At 44.7% G+C, this 17,250-nt stretch overlaps 1 protein-coding gene across 1 annotated transcript; it reads right to left on the bottom strand.

Moving 5' to 3' along the window:
• Positions 1-244: 244 nt before the first annotated feature.
• On the bottom strand, positions 245-16,682 carry NUP88 (nucleoporin 88). The gene is made up of 17 exons (XM_035138819.3): positions 16,227-16,682; positions 14,812-14,981; positions 13,650-13,775; positions 12,556-12,642; positions 12,256-12,432; positions 11,641-11,827; positions 10,115-10,265; positions 9,590-9,688; positions 8,809-8,899; positions 7,335-7,436; positions 6,745-6,903; positions 5,331-5,456; positions 4,512-4,577; positions 2,411-2,491; positions 1,329-1,455; positions 993-1,111; positions 245-451 (listed from the first exon to the last, which is right to left on the bottom strand). Exons 1-17 carry the CDS (start codon positions 16,491-16,493, stop codon positions 388-390), a joined length of 2,199 nt encoding a protein of 732 aa, XP_034994710.3. The 5' UTR covers positions 16,494-16,682; the 3' UTR covers positions 245-387.
• Between the last annotated feature and the right edge of the window lie 568 nt (positions 16,683-17,250).

The raw sequence follows: 17,250 nt of genomic DNA, 5'->3' as shown, positions 1-17,250 counted from the left end.
AGGTTAAAACTAATGTGCCTCTTGAATGAATTTTCTTCTCGTTAACAATGATATCACCAATAATTAATATGAAGCACCGTCTGGGAAGTTCTGCTGCACAACCGCTCATAGAAACAACCAGAACTTCCTGGTGATTATGCCCAAGATCTGTTGGCAGGATTCTTCCTCTGTTTTGCCTTCTGGAGAAGAAACAGCAGTACATCATACCAAATAGTCTAAGCCTCGATTTAGAAGTGAGACGAGCTTTCAAAAAAAGTATTTATTCACAACAGATATGTTTTATATATATATATATAAAAATAACACAAGGAACCAACGTATAAAGTAGGAGAAAGGCAGTTTGTGTTCCCTTCATGTTTCACAAGTTTGCTGTACACCATGACAGCTCTAAAAGGTCACATGGTTTCTGACATCATTTATCTGTTTTACCATCGCCTGGATGCGTTCTCCCCTGCATCAGAGAGAGAGAGAGAGCACTTCAGTGACTTCAGCCATTCAGAGCAGACAAGGCATGAAAAACAGTGCAACACACAACTTTCCCGGGTGGGGTTTTCACCATCACTACTGCAAGCGGCTACACCAGCAAACAAGCATTTATTAATTTATATACTGCTTCTAGGCAGTTTGCCAGTATAAAACCAAGTGCCAAAAATACAATTAACACACACAACAACAATTTAATCTAAGCACGGAAACAACTGCACTTAAAATGTGTAACGAAACAAGCAGCGCAACAATTGGAAGAGTGAAGCAGGAGGTTCAAATCGGGTGATAAGGGGAATGTTTGAGCAGGTGTGTCTTTCACAGCTGACAGTGCCAATTCTGGTGAGACCCTCTTACTTCAGCACCCTCTTACCCCACGTGTACAACCCCTCAACATTACTGCTTCAAAGTACAGCAGCAGCACAACTACTCAGCAGCCAAGAGGTGGGGCCTCTTGACTCGCTCATTGTTCATTTGCCAAGTGTTTCAAAGTGCAAGCACCCACTTACTCCTCTTTCAGAACTGCTTGGATGCATTTCCTCTGATAAGTGTTAAGGTTGATGCTAGGCTTCCGCGGACTGGTCCCCTTCTCCATTTTCCTCTGCTGATAATCCTTTTTCATTTTAACCTAAAGGCAAGCAATAAATAGCACAAGAGACAGATGCTTCAAAAACCCTTGAGAAAGTGTTTCGGGTACTGCCTTCCAGCTTTATGCGCAGTGCCTCTAGCTCCCACCCTCCACTTCTACTTATTTATTTTTAAAGGCTTTTTAGATCACTTGATATTCCCTAAGCATAATACAAAAACAGCCAAACGTTATAAAAACAATGCACATCCACACTTACTTGCCGGATAGCATTTCCCAAGTGCCGCAGTTGTTCCTGGATTGTCTGTAGTTCCTTCTTCATGTCCTTTTCACTATCTGACAAGACAGGCAGCTGAGAGTGGAAGTTACGCAGGACCTTCTTCATCCTTCAGCCCACAAAGACAGTGTCAGTCAATCAATCTTTTTATTATGTAGTCACAGACTAGAACAAGATAAAACCAGCAGCCAATTCTGCTTTTAGAACCGAGACAAACTTACACTGTCAAGTGCTAATTAAGCAGGAGCAGAAGAGGGGACTGTCACCCTACACTACAAAAATAATTTCCTAAAGACAAATTCAGTTCTTATTTTCAAAACGCTGAAAGTTGCCATCAAAGCTATATATCGGTTGACAATTATTCCCAAGCAGGTCCAAAGACAAATAATAATTCATTATTTATACCCCGCCCATTTGGCTGGGTAGCTCCCAACCAAGTATTAAACTGCATATACAAACTACACACCACCCATTTTCTAATCGTTATGCAAAATTATGCACATTAATTGTGGTTCCCCAACTTGTAAAACGCTCCCAACCCTCCTTTATTAAGTTGGCTCTGTCAACTGCTTTTCAGGAAGAATGAGACCAATTAACTTCACACAGAATCCACTTGCAACTGTGTTGCTTACCTATTCTCGCTCGGTTAATACACTGAGACCACTCAGGCACACATCAGGGGGTGTACGTTTGGCTAGATAATGCCAATTCCAAACAGCTTGCCCTTCCAAAGACAACAGCATTGTTTGGGAGCATCTCTGCCATTTTAAACACTGGTTTAAAGGCTTTAGTCAGTGAATAAACTTGCACGAAGTTGTTAGCAGCAGCTTAAGTTGTAGGTTTAGTTCAGCTGGCTGCCAAGCTGCATGCTGTTCAGCTGAAATGCCTCTCCACAACCTGGCTTTCTTTATCATTAATTCAGGCCCAGCAATTCTAAAGGGTGTGTACATCTTAAGGACAAGGCTTCAGCACAAGCCCAAGGCATACTTGGCATCAGACAGGCATGGGCATTTTCTTGCTCCAGCCCCCAGCAAGAGAGCCTTGTGAAGAGACTGCCCTCTTACCTGTTCACAATGTCTTCCTGCTTCTCTTTGGCTTCCTCGTACTTGTCAGCTAAACGCTCTGCCATCTCCCGCAATTTTTTCCTTTGGGCGAAGAGGAAATGTTATTCTGGGAGTGTGGTGTGCATTTGTCTCATAAAACAGAACAAGCGGGGTCTATTTTTTGTTTCTTATTAAACAAAGCAGTTCTAAATGGTAGTGTGTATATTTTGCACCCTTCTCTTTCCATGTCTCCCAACAGCAGCTGCCATGTCCACATGAGGCTGCAAGGGAGAGTTTTTAGGAAATTTTGACTCTCGTCCAAAACCCGGACACCAGTTACTGTAACTTAGCTGGCGGTATGCTTTATGTGTGCCTTTTAAAAATGGCTCATAATGGGAGTGTCTTTGTCTGAACTTGACAGGTCTGTTATCGACATGGAATGCATTTTCATGCCAACTGGGTGGAAAACAGACATGGCAGGCAGCAGAAGAGCAGCTGGGTCTCCCATAGACATCAATGGGGAAAGAAACTCATAGCAAAGCAAATGAGACTTTCTCAAACAAATAAGCAGAGAATTTTCTTGCATACCCTTATATTTGGGATAGATGTGGAAGTAGAGATTTTATGAGTAGAGTGAAATAAGACAACCGATAGCAGTTGAATCATGTCCCTGTATAACTGAAGTTCCCCACTGAACATCAAACCTCAAAACTTCCACCACTGAAATCCCAGTAATGTCCAGGAAATTCCAGCAGCACTACCCACTGCTAACTGCTATGACCCATTAAAAGAGAATGCCAACTGATGTTGTTTGAGACATGTTTTAAAATACACCCAGAAGCAAATAAAAGCCACAAACTTTTTCTAGCCTACTATATGTTTTGGAAAGTGGTCTGTCCAACTGTATGTTCTCTAGGCATTCTTAAGATGTCTTTGCCAAACTTGGTACAACAGTGCCTGAAGCCAAGGAGCCAGTTTCCATTGGATACAGTCAGCTGCCATTTTGAATCAAGATAGCAGTACAAACTGTTCCTACCTCTGTCAATTGGGAAATCTCTGATGGCATCGTTGCCCAGTTTGGCATGATGGTTCTTGAGGCAGAGTGGGTTTTTGTCTAGGTTTGGATACTGTCAGGTGCCATTTGGATTTTAACCAAATCTGACAGAAAATTAAAGGGGTTGCGCACTGGATTTAGTGAAAGCTTGAATCCCATATCAAATCAGGCCAATCTGGACTTTAACCAAGTTGGGCCATGACAACCCTGGATCCAAACACTGGTTAACATTTCCAGATCTGGCATGGTAGTTCCTGAGATGGCGGAGGATGTTTTTGTCTCTTTTTAGATATAATTGGATGTTGGGAGGTGGCATCAAGAGCCCTAGAAATTACAAATTACAGTATCCATTTATAAATATCAGCATCTTTTGATTTCTAAGAATCCCTGAGCAATGCCAGCAACTTTTAGCTAGTAGGGTGGTTTTTTAAAATAAAAAATAAAAAAAATGAGCAGGAGAATATCATGTTCTAGTGCTGCTCTGGGCCCAATTTAGGTACAGGACTCTTCTTATATTCTTAAAAGTTGCGTAATGAAAAGCAGCCAAGTGGCAGAAGTCTAGTGGATACCCCAGACAGTTATTATAAACACATTTCTTTAAAACAAGCTTACACTAAAATATCACTAATGAATTAAACTGTTATTAGAACAGGAACACATAGCGGGGACTAAATCACATTGAAAAGAAGAGTAACAAAATCAGCAAATCCTAGCAGCTCTCTTCAGGTTTCAACCTGGGGTGAAATGCTTGTATCTAATATCGGAGCTTGGTGGACGTCTCTGGAAAGGATGCTCTGAAAAGTACCTTGCACTACAAGGCCAGATCATCTAGGCTCAGTGATGCCTCCTCTGGCTGGTAGCAGCTCTTCAAGGTCTTGCACAGGAGGGCTTCCCGGCCCTAATACCCACAATCATTATTCGCTAGTGATGGAGGTGGTTGAACCAGAGATTTTTGACATGCAAGGCACGTTCTCTACCACTGAGCTCTGAGCTGCTCCCATGGGGTGACCCAGTTCTTTTAAACTACCAGCCAAGCGAGCTTAAAAGGCAAAGAGACAGTCACCTCACCTTTCCTCTCGACAGTAGGCAAGATCTTCCAGCTGCTTCTTTTTCTGCTCCCGAAGCAATTTCACTCTGGGGAGCAAGGGTTGAAGGGATGGCCAAACAGTTAGGTTTTTTGACGCAACTTGTCTGCCTGGCTTGCCTTTCTGCTCTCCCCTACACCTCTAACCCATTGTTCAATGATAAAAATAAATTATGAGGAACAAGGGCGCTAACCAAGAAGGGGGGCATTTAAAAACACACATACTATAATAAGGGAAATTGTGCTATTAACTGCTCTGTTCCGAAAACAAGAGAAAGGGGGAGGATGACGACCTAGCTGCAGAAAAGAGGTGGGCAACCTTTTTCCTGGGGGGGGGGGCACATTCCCTGTTAGGGGCTGCAGTCTCTGGTGGGCAGGCCAACCCCTTTCCCCACCCCAATCCAGAGGGCTGCTGGAGGAGGTGCATTACACCCTCCTCTCCTTTGCCAGAGGACAGAACTGACAGCTTGCAGAAGGCTTTTGTAATTAAGCCAAACATTGCCACCGATTGTCTTTCCTCTAGAGCAGGGATTGGGGACAAACAAGGCAGGGATTTCCACTCATTTATGCCACTCTTTCGATTATCCCAATGATAAAGCAAATCAGGAAGATGTTCTTCAGAAAAAATGTAAATAATTCCCAAGGGTAGGAAAGCTATTTGCTAAAGATTCTCGTCCCTATTGTATTACATCTGATGAAGTTGGCAGATAATAGTTTGCAGGCTCAGGATCAGAAAATGGTCAATTGTTGCTGCAACAGGAAGGAAGAAGAGCAAGGATTTAGAAGCCAAGGGCCCATTTTACCTTCGCTGGATCTCCTCTCGGGCCAAGTCCTGTTTCAGAATGTATTCCTCCCTGAACACTTGAGTGGCTCTGCTGAGAAGCTGAAGGCATTCTTCGGGGGGAGGGGAAACTTCTTTATCTGCAGACCTGGAAAACAAACACAACACCGTCTTTGCCATTATACCATATTGCCCAGAGTTGTTGAGCTTTTTGGGGGGTGGGGTGGCCTAGAGTTGTTGACCTTTTTTTAGAGGGAGTTTGCCAAACATCGCTCACCCGCCTGCCCTGCGCTGCAACTCACATGCATTGCTAAAGCCACCAGTCACCCGCACAATTGCCACAGCCACAAATAACACAACCAATAGCCACTGACAATCTCCGGCTCCCAGCAGCAAACAATCCCACATACCCCCTGTGCACTATCTGTGAATAAGATGCCCCCTAATTTTTAACCTACTTTTCAAAGAAAAAAAGCTTGTTTTATACATGGAAAACTACGTTACATGCTCTGATAAAGAGCATTTAGAATCATAGAATTATATGGAAGGGATCCGAGGGTCATCTAGTTCAACCCCCTGCGCTGTAGGATTCTCTTGCCAAATGTGGGGCTTGAACCTACGACCCTGATACTAAGTCTCATGCTCTACCGACTGGGCCATCCCAGGATGCTTTGCCATACAAATGCTTCTGACACCATATGCCCTAAGGCTGTGTGCATCAAGAAGCCTGAACTGGAGAGGGGTCCAGTTATTTAGGTAAGATTTCTAACTGGCCTCAAACTGAGGGTTCAGCTCAGATAAGGACATTACAATCAAATCACATTTGATAAAGCCCTCGAGTCGGATGCTCATCAACACACCAGACAGCCAATCTATTTAAAATGCCCAGAGACACTTCAGAAGTTCACTGCTGACTTTCCTCATCTCCTATGCCATCCTTCCCTTTTAGTTAATAATATAGTAAAAGAGAGGCCAAGAAGAGGCTCATCGCTGTAGCCCACCCACCCTGCTATATTCATGTCCCATGAGCCTAGCAACCCAGCCAGAACCCCAAAGCGACTGTGCCATGACTGAGCAGCAGGATATGCTGGTGCGGAAAGAGCAGCAAGAGATTTATGGTGGCACCAGTGAAGTTGCAAGAGCTGTCACGTGTGGTAGAAGAGGAGCTTAGATCAGTCAGAACAAAAGACCACTGTGCATAAGTCCATCCTGAAGATGGAGGTGGTGGAACAGCAAGTGTAGACCTTATGCAGGATTATAGCAATGAGAAGGGTGAACCCTGTCAGAGGGAAAGGAAAGGGGCTGAGAATACCAGATGATGGAACTCCCTCTTCCGAACAACACCAAAGGCCAATGTGTGCATTTGCCTTTTGGGGACACGGGGAAGATGGGGGGAAAGATGACAAAAGCCTTTTGCCTCCAGAAAGATTTCATACTTCAATAGCAGAGGGTTAGCAGAATTGCGATCCAGGATATTGCGGATGTGTCGCTCAAAGGAATCTTGCGATTCAGCCAGGATGCGGAGAGGAGAGGCTGTAACCGGAGAATCTTGCTTGGTGCACAGAAGCGGAGGGCATGCTGGGTGGATGGCAGAACTGTCAATACAAGTGTCAGGCATCAGTTAGGCATTTCCAAAGACATTCCCCACTTGCTTTCATGAAGTTCTTTAGAGATTTTTAATTATTTTACCCCCTGCCCCTGCCCCCCAGAATGTTTGCAGACCTTTGCAAAGAGCAGGCATGAAATGCTGGATAAGAAACTTCAGAGAATTATTAACGCAAGCCTAGTTAGGAATAAGGGAAAGGCAAGTGTCCCAATCAAGGTAATGAAGGGGTATGTCAGGGATTACCAGGAGAACCAATAGTCATGAATTCAAGGCCAACAGAGCCTAGTGCCATGGAATCTTGAAGGAGTTACCTAGGCAATTCAGGACTCCTAGCAACTATATAAGGGAAATATACTGTGTCCCTGGAAGTATGCCCAGCATATTTCAGCATTAAATAGGTAAATATGGCCCAGTACGTACAGAAGAGGTTTGGTGACACATTCGTAGCTCCTGGTGATGCAGACCATTGTGGGACCCAGAATGTCTGAGACGATCCAAAACCCTATAATTGAGGCTGCTCGGCTGAAGGAACAGAACAGAAAAAATGTCAAACTATCCCAGAAAACATTGGTAACCTCAACAACAGAAGAGCAGGAGCTACTTGCTGTCTTCAGACTAACACAACAAAGAATCCACTGCAGAATCTTAAAAGAATATAGCAAATCTTTTAAGGGCCTCTTATCAGATTCTTCCTTCACTGTAGCCACGTTTACAACCGCATACTGATTTGGTTTCCTAGGCTTTTTGATGCTTAGTGTGTCTCCTGGTCAGTCTTCTGCAAAAACTGAGCAAGAGTAGGGGTCATCCTCACCGTTGTTCTCAGATCTATAATTACCAGAGATAATCCCTCCAGCTCAATATCATCTATTTAGGCCCTATTCCTATATTTGGACCCAATTTGGCTCTGGCTCTTCATCTGGAGGTTGAATGCAAGATTTATATGTCTTTAAATATATAGGATCTGCAGTGGACCCTATGCTGGTGTCTTGCAGAGATTCTACCCATCACATCTATATAAGACCACTAGGCAGGTCTTGAAATGTCACAGCAGGCAGAAATGCCTGGATAGTTCGGTTGGTTAAAGTGCGGTGTTGATAATGCCAAGGCTGCAGGCTTGATCCCCGTATCGGACAACGGCATATTCCTGCATTGCAGAGGGTTGGATGATATGATCCTCGGGGTCCCTTCCAACTCTACAATTTTATGATTCTGTGTTTCAGTTTTCCACCAGTATCACCGATGTGCTGCCTTTACTGCAGTACAGCCTCAACTGGGGCTCTGTTCCAACACCTTGAAAAACCAGTTCAAAGTCGTGTGTCTGTCACATTTACTAGAAGAAAGCTGAAATTTCCACTGGCCCATCCATGCATGTCTTGCTAGTTAAGAAGGCCTCCTTCTCTGTTGAACCCACCTGCAATGCAGATGTTTCCAACCTGGGATCTACACAAGGTTCTGAGAGTACTCACTAAGGAAGTGCTGAGTGTGTCTCACATCAGTAAAGCTTTCTGTTTCATTACACCTCTCTGCCCATCTCTGGGAGATGGGGCTTAACCTTTTGCTCACTGAAGGCCTCCTGCGTATCCCCAGAATAAGCATTCATGCCTTGTTCTCTCATGTTCTCCAAAAAAGGTCTTTTTCCAGCCAACATCCTTACCCAGACCAAGAAAAAAGGGCACCCCCAAAACGGTCAAGAGCTTTTGTCTTCACCACAGAGAGACACAAACACAGTTCTCCTTCCATGTCCACCCTGCTTGCTCATCTGAATCTTAACACAAACACCATCATTCAATGCTTGATTTTTCAGAAACTGAGTTCTGTATAACTGTTCCCGGCCTGGATTCTCCAGTTGTAAGCAGCTGCAAGAAGAATATGGATTTGGGAAGTAGACTCTTACCTGCAGGGCAGAGGTTTTGTGCAAAGGATGTGCTCTACGATGCATTTCTGTTCTGCTCCAAGTTCTTGCAAACGGTCCTTGTCTTCTTCATCTGAAAAAGCAAGTAAACATGCAGGTTACTGGGGAGTCACACCTATCACTCCACAGAACAGTAATTGAGGAAATCAGAACTCCTAGCCAAATGTCATGTGGGGGAGGGGGGATCTGGAGGGGAAAGGGGATTAGTAGGGGGAGCCAAACTGGACTGAGTAACAGAAGATGCAAGTGATCATTTCAGATCTCTGGCAAAAGCCATCTGTCCCTTTCCTGACAGCCCATTGGAAGGTGGAGGAAGAGAAAAGGAGGTGGTCCTGACCACTGGGAGGATGCAGATACTGACAAGTCTGCTCTGGCCCTACCAGTTTTGGATCACATTTTTGAATGGGTTGTGCCAGCAATATATGTGTTCAGTTCATACCATGGCTGTGTTGTGAGTGTCATGCCTTAGGCTCTGGCTCTCCCTCCTCTCTGCACGTGCTCTGATGCCCTTCATTATTTCTGACTCAGTCAAATCTTAGTTTACCTCCAAATCTGAATTGGAAACTACAGTTTGAAGCAGATTTTCAGTTCTAGTTGGAGGTAAACTATGGTCTGCCAGATTCAGATGTCTCACTACGCTGTACCAATGTCCACTTTATGTATATCCCACCTTTCCACATGCACACTACTCAAGACAAGTTGCATCTGTGAGAAACAAGGCTTAGGAATGCAACATTCCAAGGCAGGAAGGTTTCACTATTACCTGAGTCAAGGAACTTTTGAAGTTTGTTGATCCAGGTGACTCCAATGCTGTGCACCCCAGCGTCATGTGTACAGTGATATCGAGAGGGACATTTGGGATCTGAAATGCAAGTGAGACATTTATGCATTCATGGAGAACCAACAAAGAAACAGGAAGGTTTTAGTCCACATATGATAGCGGCAACGTGGAACTGCGTGAAAATGGAACTGTGCTGAACCTGTTTATATAAAGCAGTTCTATGAACTTCCAGCAATGACCCACATTGTTGCCACCTTCTCATTTATTGATGAGCAATGCTTGTGGGCTGCCTCAAGATGGCAAAACAATTCAGACCACCGGGAGCTGCAGGAAGAGACAGTAAACAGCTTGCTGGGCCAGCTGGGTGACATAAAGCTACGTGCAAATCAAGGAACAGATAGCCTGGCATTTATTAATTTTTGTATTTACCTGCAAGGTTGCTTTAATTGGATGCCAAGTGAGCAGAGCAAGGGGAAAGCAAGAGAGGTAACTGACTTGTGCTCCTACCTCTATGCAACTTGATTGGGCAGGAGAAGTCCGACTCCAGGGGTTCCTCCCCTTCTCTTGAAGCCAGTTTCAGTGCAAGCTCCAGTTCAACACATTCGAACACATAGAGCGACGGAATGAGGTCAGTTCTTGAATCCCAGGATTTGACAGACTGCAGGGATGATTTGGTTAACACTTCTAAATTTGTCTTCCCTTAAGATAATAGCTCATGGGATTAAATTCACTTAAGAAGCACCTCCCTCCACCACTGCAAAAAAGGTCAAAAATGGGGTTTTTGTTTATTATTTTAATCGCACTTTGCATGTATTTTAATTGGGAAACCCAGCATTTGATGAAGTGTGGGCTGTAAGTACAAATAATAAAGAAATATAAATAGAGAACCCTCAATTGTCTCCTAGTGAGCTGGTGGGGTGGGGGGAACAATATCTACTTCTTACTCTTTTGTGTGTTTGTGCCTTTAAGGTCCAAATGCAGATCAATATTGTGCATTTCTGAGATGCACAGGGTTTTTAAAATAGCTCCTCAATACAAGAGGAATATGAAATATAAGACACCTATCTGTATTTAGTCATGTCCATTAATTCCCAAAGGATTGAGTATTACTTACTGCATTTACTGGTATATCTCATCTTTTTCTCCAAGGAGTTAAAGATGGTGTACATGGCTCTCCCCCTCCTCAATTAACCCCCACAAGAACCCTGTGAGGTAGGTTAGGCCAAGAGGCAGTGACAGGCCCAAGACCACCCAGTGAGCTACATGGCTGAGTGGGAACTTGAACCTTGGTCTGTCTCGGGTCCTAATTTGACACTCTAACTACTATACCATGGTGGCTGCTATGAATAGCATGTAGGACTATCTTAGGTCCACTCATTTAATTGAGTCTACTCTGGATACAACTGAGTTGGGTGCAACCCCCTTGCAGAACCTCCAATATTGTTTATGGCTGCAGAGACAAAGACGTTGATCGGGGAAAACAAAACCAACTTCCGTACTTAAGATGAGCCACAGTTTTAGGGCTTAGGAAGTGCAAACCATCAGCTGGGCAGAGGGCCATCATGCTTCTGTGGGAACAGATTGCTGGAGAGGGAGAGAATGTCACATATGCCACCTTGAGCTCCTTGGAGGAAAAGTGGGATATCAGTACAACAGATAAATTTAGAAAAAGGATAAGAATGTGTAACAGCACTGCGCTATTGGTCACATGCTCAGTAAGCACACGTCATAATGTGAAAAACCTGTCACAAAAAAGGGGAGGACTGCAAAGATAGCAAGCGAAAAATGAACACCCAGGATGGGGATACACTTTAAAACAACCTTACGCCAAGTCCACGGGTATATCTTGCCCAATATTAGGACAGGCAGCAGCTCTCTGTGATCTCTGGACTTGCTACCCAGTCCTTTTCACTGGAAAAGCCAGTTTGAGTGTGGGACCTTTTGAATGCAAAATACTACAGTCCCTCCTCATATAACGGGGTGGTGGTGGGGAAGCTCTCCTGAAAACTCCAAGTAGTAACAGGCAAACATACCATCTGTTCATCATCTTCTTCTCCCTCCAGCACCACGCAGTGATAAAGGAGCCCTGACTCGGTGGCAATCACCAAGATGTTGGGAATGCATGAAAGGCAGAGAACCGCACAAGCGTCGTACCCGTAGTTGTCTTCAGCTGCAGGATGCATTGGCAGTGGGCCCAAGAGCCGACCAAGGTTTCCACTGCTACAAAAAAGAAAAAGGGAAAAAGGGGGGGAATCAAAGAAAGCCTACTGGGTAGAGCCCAAACTTCTAGGACAGTTTGCTGCTGCTGCCGCCGCCACCCTCAAAAAAACTCCCAGCAAGCCATGGCCAAATACCTGGAACAGTAGTTTTGCAGCCAGCCAAGACACCAAACTGACCTTGCCAGCCTCGGAGCAGAAAGGCTAGGGTATGCTAATCAGACACCAAGCAAACCACCTTAACCATACAAGGAGATAATACAGGATTCCTGAACCCTGGATTTCCATTCAGAGTTGAACTAGGAGCAAGTGTTTTGGTGTTCAAATCATTACCCTCCTACCGCCCAGCCATCTATGAGGTCTAGTCAAGCACTGCCCAGTGCAAAAAAATGAAGGTGAAAGGGGGATCATGAATCTGGGTTAGACCTTTACCTGTGCAGAAGACTAATGTAGGTCAGAAAAGTCTCCCCATTTTCATACAAGATGTAGAGAGGATACGCTAGCACTTCCTCCTTCTCTCGCTGCCCAGCAATGTTCTTGGGGACTGCTGCCAGGGGCCCAAAGTCGAATGCTACTGCCGTTTCTCCTATCAATGCTGTGTAGGCTCTCCTAAGGGAGGGAGCAGTCAGTTGAGTTTGTAGCAGTTCTCGGCACACATTCAGTTTGCCCAACAAAAAGTGGCCACTGGGGTGTGCTTGTAGGGGCAACTAAGAGGGAAGTGTCAGACCTCACCCCTTATTGAGCCTCAGAGTCTCCTCATCAGCTTCTGAAAGATGAATCACTTTCACGGGTGTCTGGGGTGAATTCAGGCTGTAAATCCTTAAAAGCAAAATATGACATTTTTAAAAACAAGCAGCACATCCCACATAATAGCTTCTGTAAACCCAACCTCTATTAGCTGAATACCTTTACAATTTTCAGTACTGCGCCCAACATTATTACACTGGCAGAAGCTGGTGCAGTATCACTTCAGCTGCAGAGCTGCCCTGGGGTCAGACACAGTTCAAAGCCCTGCTTAGCCCTTAGCCTTGCTGGGTAGTCCTGGCCTAGTCACTCCCTCCAGGTCTGACATATCTACTTCACAGGGTTGCTATGAGGATTAAATAAAAAGGACAGACCATACACACTACCCTGAGTTCCTTGGAAGAAGAGTGGGAGAAAACTGTAATAAGTATTGCTTAAACAATTGCTCCGTGGGTCTATAAGCATGTGGTTCCAAGTAACCCCACCAAATAAATATTTAAAGGAGACTACATTAGCCTCCAAAAGCATTTGTACTCTGCTAATTAGCTGGAAAAGCTCCTAGGATAATGCTGTGAGCCCCTCCATTTGATGCTCAGATTGTACATATGATTTTTTTATAAAACCATATCTCAAAAAGACACCAGTCTCCATTGACCTTGACTGCAAGGGAACCAAACCCAGGGAAGCACTGGAACCCCTTGGAGGCTCTCACTGCTCAGAGATTTTTCAGGGGGAGGGGCATGCAACAGAACAATGATCTAGCATGTGCAGTACACAGAAAATATTTCAGACCTTTTATTACTCTCCCCTAAAGTCAACAAGGCAGCTGAAGTAAGAGAGAGAAAGATTGCCCAAGATCATTGAGTGAGTCTGCGGCTGAGCAAAGATTTGAACCAGAAAACTTAAAGCCTGTGGCTTACACTCTTCACCACTATATTCCACTAAATTTTATATATAAAAAAGGATGACTAATATATATATATTGGATACCAGCACCACCTTTTTAAACGGTCAGGGAAACCAGGCTCCTTGGATTTCTCAAAGCATGCTCAAAAGCAAAACATTCAGAGCAATAAAGTTACCTTATTGTGTTGTCAGATGTTAAGAGCACAATGTGAGGGTCCAGTGTCTCACTGGGGTACCAGGCGGAATGCTTCAGGGTCAGGGATGGTGAACTAGTGAAGAACCTTTCAGCAATAGGGATGGTGCTGCAAGAAGACAGGTCTCCATCATGACCCTGCTTATGCCCAGAATCGCCTCCCAATAATGTATTTGTGAAGCTCTCTCTTCAAAACCCATTCTTTGGCACAGTCCCCTAGCCTCTATCTCCTAGTGCTATAACTATGTTCAAGTACATATATCTGAAATATTCACGTATCCATTCCTTGTTTACCATTGCCTTCATTTGCCTCTCATTGTCCCTTGTCTCCCTTTTTCTGTTTATAGATTGTAAGCTCCATGAGGCAGGGACCTATCCTCTCATATTTAGTGAAGTGCACATAGAGGTCACTGATACTAGCAAATAATGCAGATTGCCAGGCTGTGAGTTCTCTGCGCAATGTCCTCTCCTGTTTCTTCCACAGTGGGGAGAAATCCAACAGCCTTTACTCTTTTCTCCAGCCTCGCAGTGATCTGTCAAATGTTATCTGTGAGCAATTTGACAGATGGATGGTACTACTTCCATTGCAAAGAAAAGCTGCCTTAGCCTCCACCTGATACAGCAAAGCAAATGTGCCACCAGCAAAATGGACTGCTTCAGAGCTTTGCTCAAAAGCAATCACTTTTAATGGAAAAGCAAGGAACTGAACCTAGAACCTCAGGCCTACAAAGCCTGTATCCCAGGCATCCCCAAACTTCGGCCCTCCAGATGTTTTGGACTACAATTCCCATCATCCCTGACCACTGGTCCTGTTAGCTAGGGATCATGGGAGTTGTAGGCCAAAACATCTGGAGGGCCGCAGTTTGGGGATGCCCGCTGTATCCTAACACTGCACCATAAAGCACCTCAGCCACCCTTCTAAAAAAGTTTGAAAAGAGACTGCCTCTCTATAGCAGAATGTATGCAGCTGAAACAAAGTCCCTCCAAATATAATGCCTGAGAACTTCAATAAAAACAGTCATCAAATGAGATTGACACAATGTACTCAAAACTGCTTTCTTTACAGACCCAGATGATAATGAAGTAGCAACAGTCCCTAGTTCTAGAGCTGCAAAGCAATTACGAGAAATGGAGAGCCTACATACCTACAATTAACCACTGGTTTTCCACCTTCAAACTCAGAGTTCTTTCCCCAGCGTTTAGGTAACTCCAGCACCATCAGGCCTTTTGTTCCTATCAGAGCTACATGCTCCTGTGTAGGACTCAGTGCAGTTTGATACACCTCAAAAAAGGGTGAATTTATGCAGAGCAGGGTCTGGAAATCAAAGCGGCAATCGGTTAACGCTTAAATATTTGAACTTTGTGCAGAACAAAATGTTAAAATCTAGTGCAAAGTGTGTTTGTGTCACTCAATTACACATTTGGCTGCAAGCAAACTGCACCTGTTGCTTCCTAGCATTTCATCTGTGCTCACTCTTTCAGGCATGATCTGATATGGATGCGGAGCGAAGGAGACTACCTATATTACTCTTATGCTTCATGTAAGGCACTGGTAGCCACTACTGTACTGTTCTTCTAAGACAAGAGACCACTAAATCCACAAGGTCTGCCTTGGACAGAAGCTTGGAGAAACCAGCAGTCGTGTTCCTTCACGCATTCTCTCCCAATGCTTGGACATCAAATTAAAACGCAGCTGCAGTGTAATAGTTATCTAGAATAGAACATCAGAGACCTGGACATAGCCGCCCCCCCCAAATCAATAAAGATCAATAAAAATACATAGCTTAACTGAGGTTCTGCCCCCCTAACAAAAGACCTGCCCCCTCCCAAAAATTCTGGCTATGCCCATGGACCTGCGTTCAAATCCCTGCTCAGCCACAAAACTCACTGGGTGTGACCTTAGGGGTCAGTCACTGCCTCTCAGCCAAACCCACCTCACAGGGTTGTTGTTGTTGTTGTGTGTGTGTGGTGGTAGGGTTAATTTGGGAAGCATGTATGCCACCCTGAGCTCCTTGGGAGAAAAAAGGCGGGATATGAAAGCAATAAGCAATTAATTATTATCGCTACTGATAATCCAAGCATATAGTCCTACAGGTGAAACTCGGAAAATTAGAATATCGTCAAAAATTGCATTTATTTCAGTAATGCAACTTAAAAAGTGAAACCAATTTATGAGATAGATGCATGACATGCAAAGCAAGATATGTCAAGCCTTTATTTGTTGTAATTGTAATTATTTGTCGTTAGGTGGGTCAATTATAAATGGAATGTAATTAATGAAATGTAATAGCAGTTTATTTTTGTATAATTGTAACTATTTGTTTTATTACTGTGGAATTTCCAAAAGCAAGCATTTGTAATAATTAAAAGAAAAATAATAAGTTGCATTACTGAAATAAATGAACTTTTCGACGATATTCTAATTTTCTGAGTTTCACCTGTATATAGAGGGGCTTTCCACAGGTGAGTCACCACCACCTTGAATCCCGAAGCGGGGGCGCCCCAAACACAGGTTAGCCACCCCATGAGGGCCGAGCCCTATCGGGGCGAAAGGCCGCACCTGGTACTGGCCCAGCCTGCCGGGCTCGTCGCCCAGGCCCCTCAGGCTGAGGGCGTAGAAGGCGGCGCGCTCGCCGTCCCACAGGAAGAGCTCCCCTCCAAGGCCGAACAACAGGTCCCGCGGGAGGGACGGGCGCGACGACTCGGGCCCCGGCTCTGGCCCGGCCTCCTTGTCGGCCTGCTCCCGCAAGCGGCACAGCACGGCGTGGTGAGGCAGCTCCGCCCACCAGCGCTCTCCCAAGCCCGGCGCCACGGCCGCCGCCGCCATCGTCCCCGGTAGATGAAGCCGGTTGGGGCCTCGCCGCCTTAGGAGTGCGGGACTACGAGCCCCAGAATGCACCGCGGCCGGTGACGTCGGCGTCCCGGCGGACCGGTAAAGATGGTTAAGCCCAGCGGGCAACTTCGCCACGGGAGGGAGCGAGGGAAGTACAAGCCCCAGGGTGCACCGCGGCCTGCTCACGCAATTGGTCTCTGGACCGTAGACTTGCGAAAAGGTTAGACGTGAAAACCGCGCGGAGCTTGGGGGTTTCCCATAGACACACTCATTATCCTGGGGTGGAAGTGAGGACTGCTTACGTCGAAAGAACATCCCGCCCGTTCAAATCTTGGCAGTATTTTTGGCAATATTTTTATTGGCTAGGCGGGGCGAAAAAAGCGGGGAAGGATCTCCGGGATTTCATCTATTAATTTACTATATTTTTAGTTTTTTTGAGAATATTGTGTTTGTTACACATAGAGATAGGGAATGCTACAATCATGTGTCTTATCACTCCAAACGTTCTCCTTTACTAATATTTCTTTCTTTCTTTCTTTCTTTCTTTCTTTCTTTCTTTCTTTCTTTCTTTCTTTCTTTTGTGCTTCATCATTCTAACATTTTCTATAATTGTTCAGCAACAATGGCATTTCAGTTTTTCGTTCGATCATTTTAGATTTTTAAAGTCATCCTTGTTTTATCAATATATATCTACCATTTGACCACACTATTCTTCCGCACGGTATTAGAAATATTGTATATCACACTTTCA

This window comes from Zootoca vivipara, chromosome 14, assembly GCF_965207765.1.
Source record: "Zootoca vivipara chromosome 14, rZooViv2.hap1.1, whole genome shotgun sequence".
Classification (NCBI taxonomy): domain Eukaryota; kingdom Metazoa; phylum Chordata; class Lepidosauria; order Squamata; family Lacertidae; genus Zootoca; species Zootoca vivipara.
This window is presented reverse-complemented; position numbering and strand designations above follow the sequence as displayed.

Bases quoted from the DNA above. Each gene is read 5' to 3' on its own strand.
- NUP88 (XM_035138819.3), bottom strand. From the start codon at position 16,493: ATGGCGGCGGCGGCCGTGGCGCCGGGCTTGGGAGAGCGCTGGTGGGCG. The intron at 12,433-12,555 runs GTGAGGTCTGAC...TCCCTCCCTTAG, and splicing joins ACTCTGAGGCTCAATAAGGG to GAGAGCCTACACAGCATTGA. The intron at 11,828-12,255 runs GTAAAGGTCTAA...TCTTTTTTGTAG, and splicing joins TACATTAGTCTTCTGCACAG to CAGTGGAAACCTTGGTCGGC.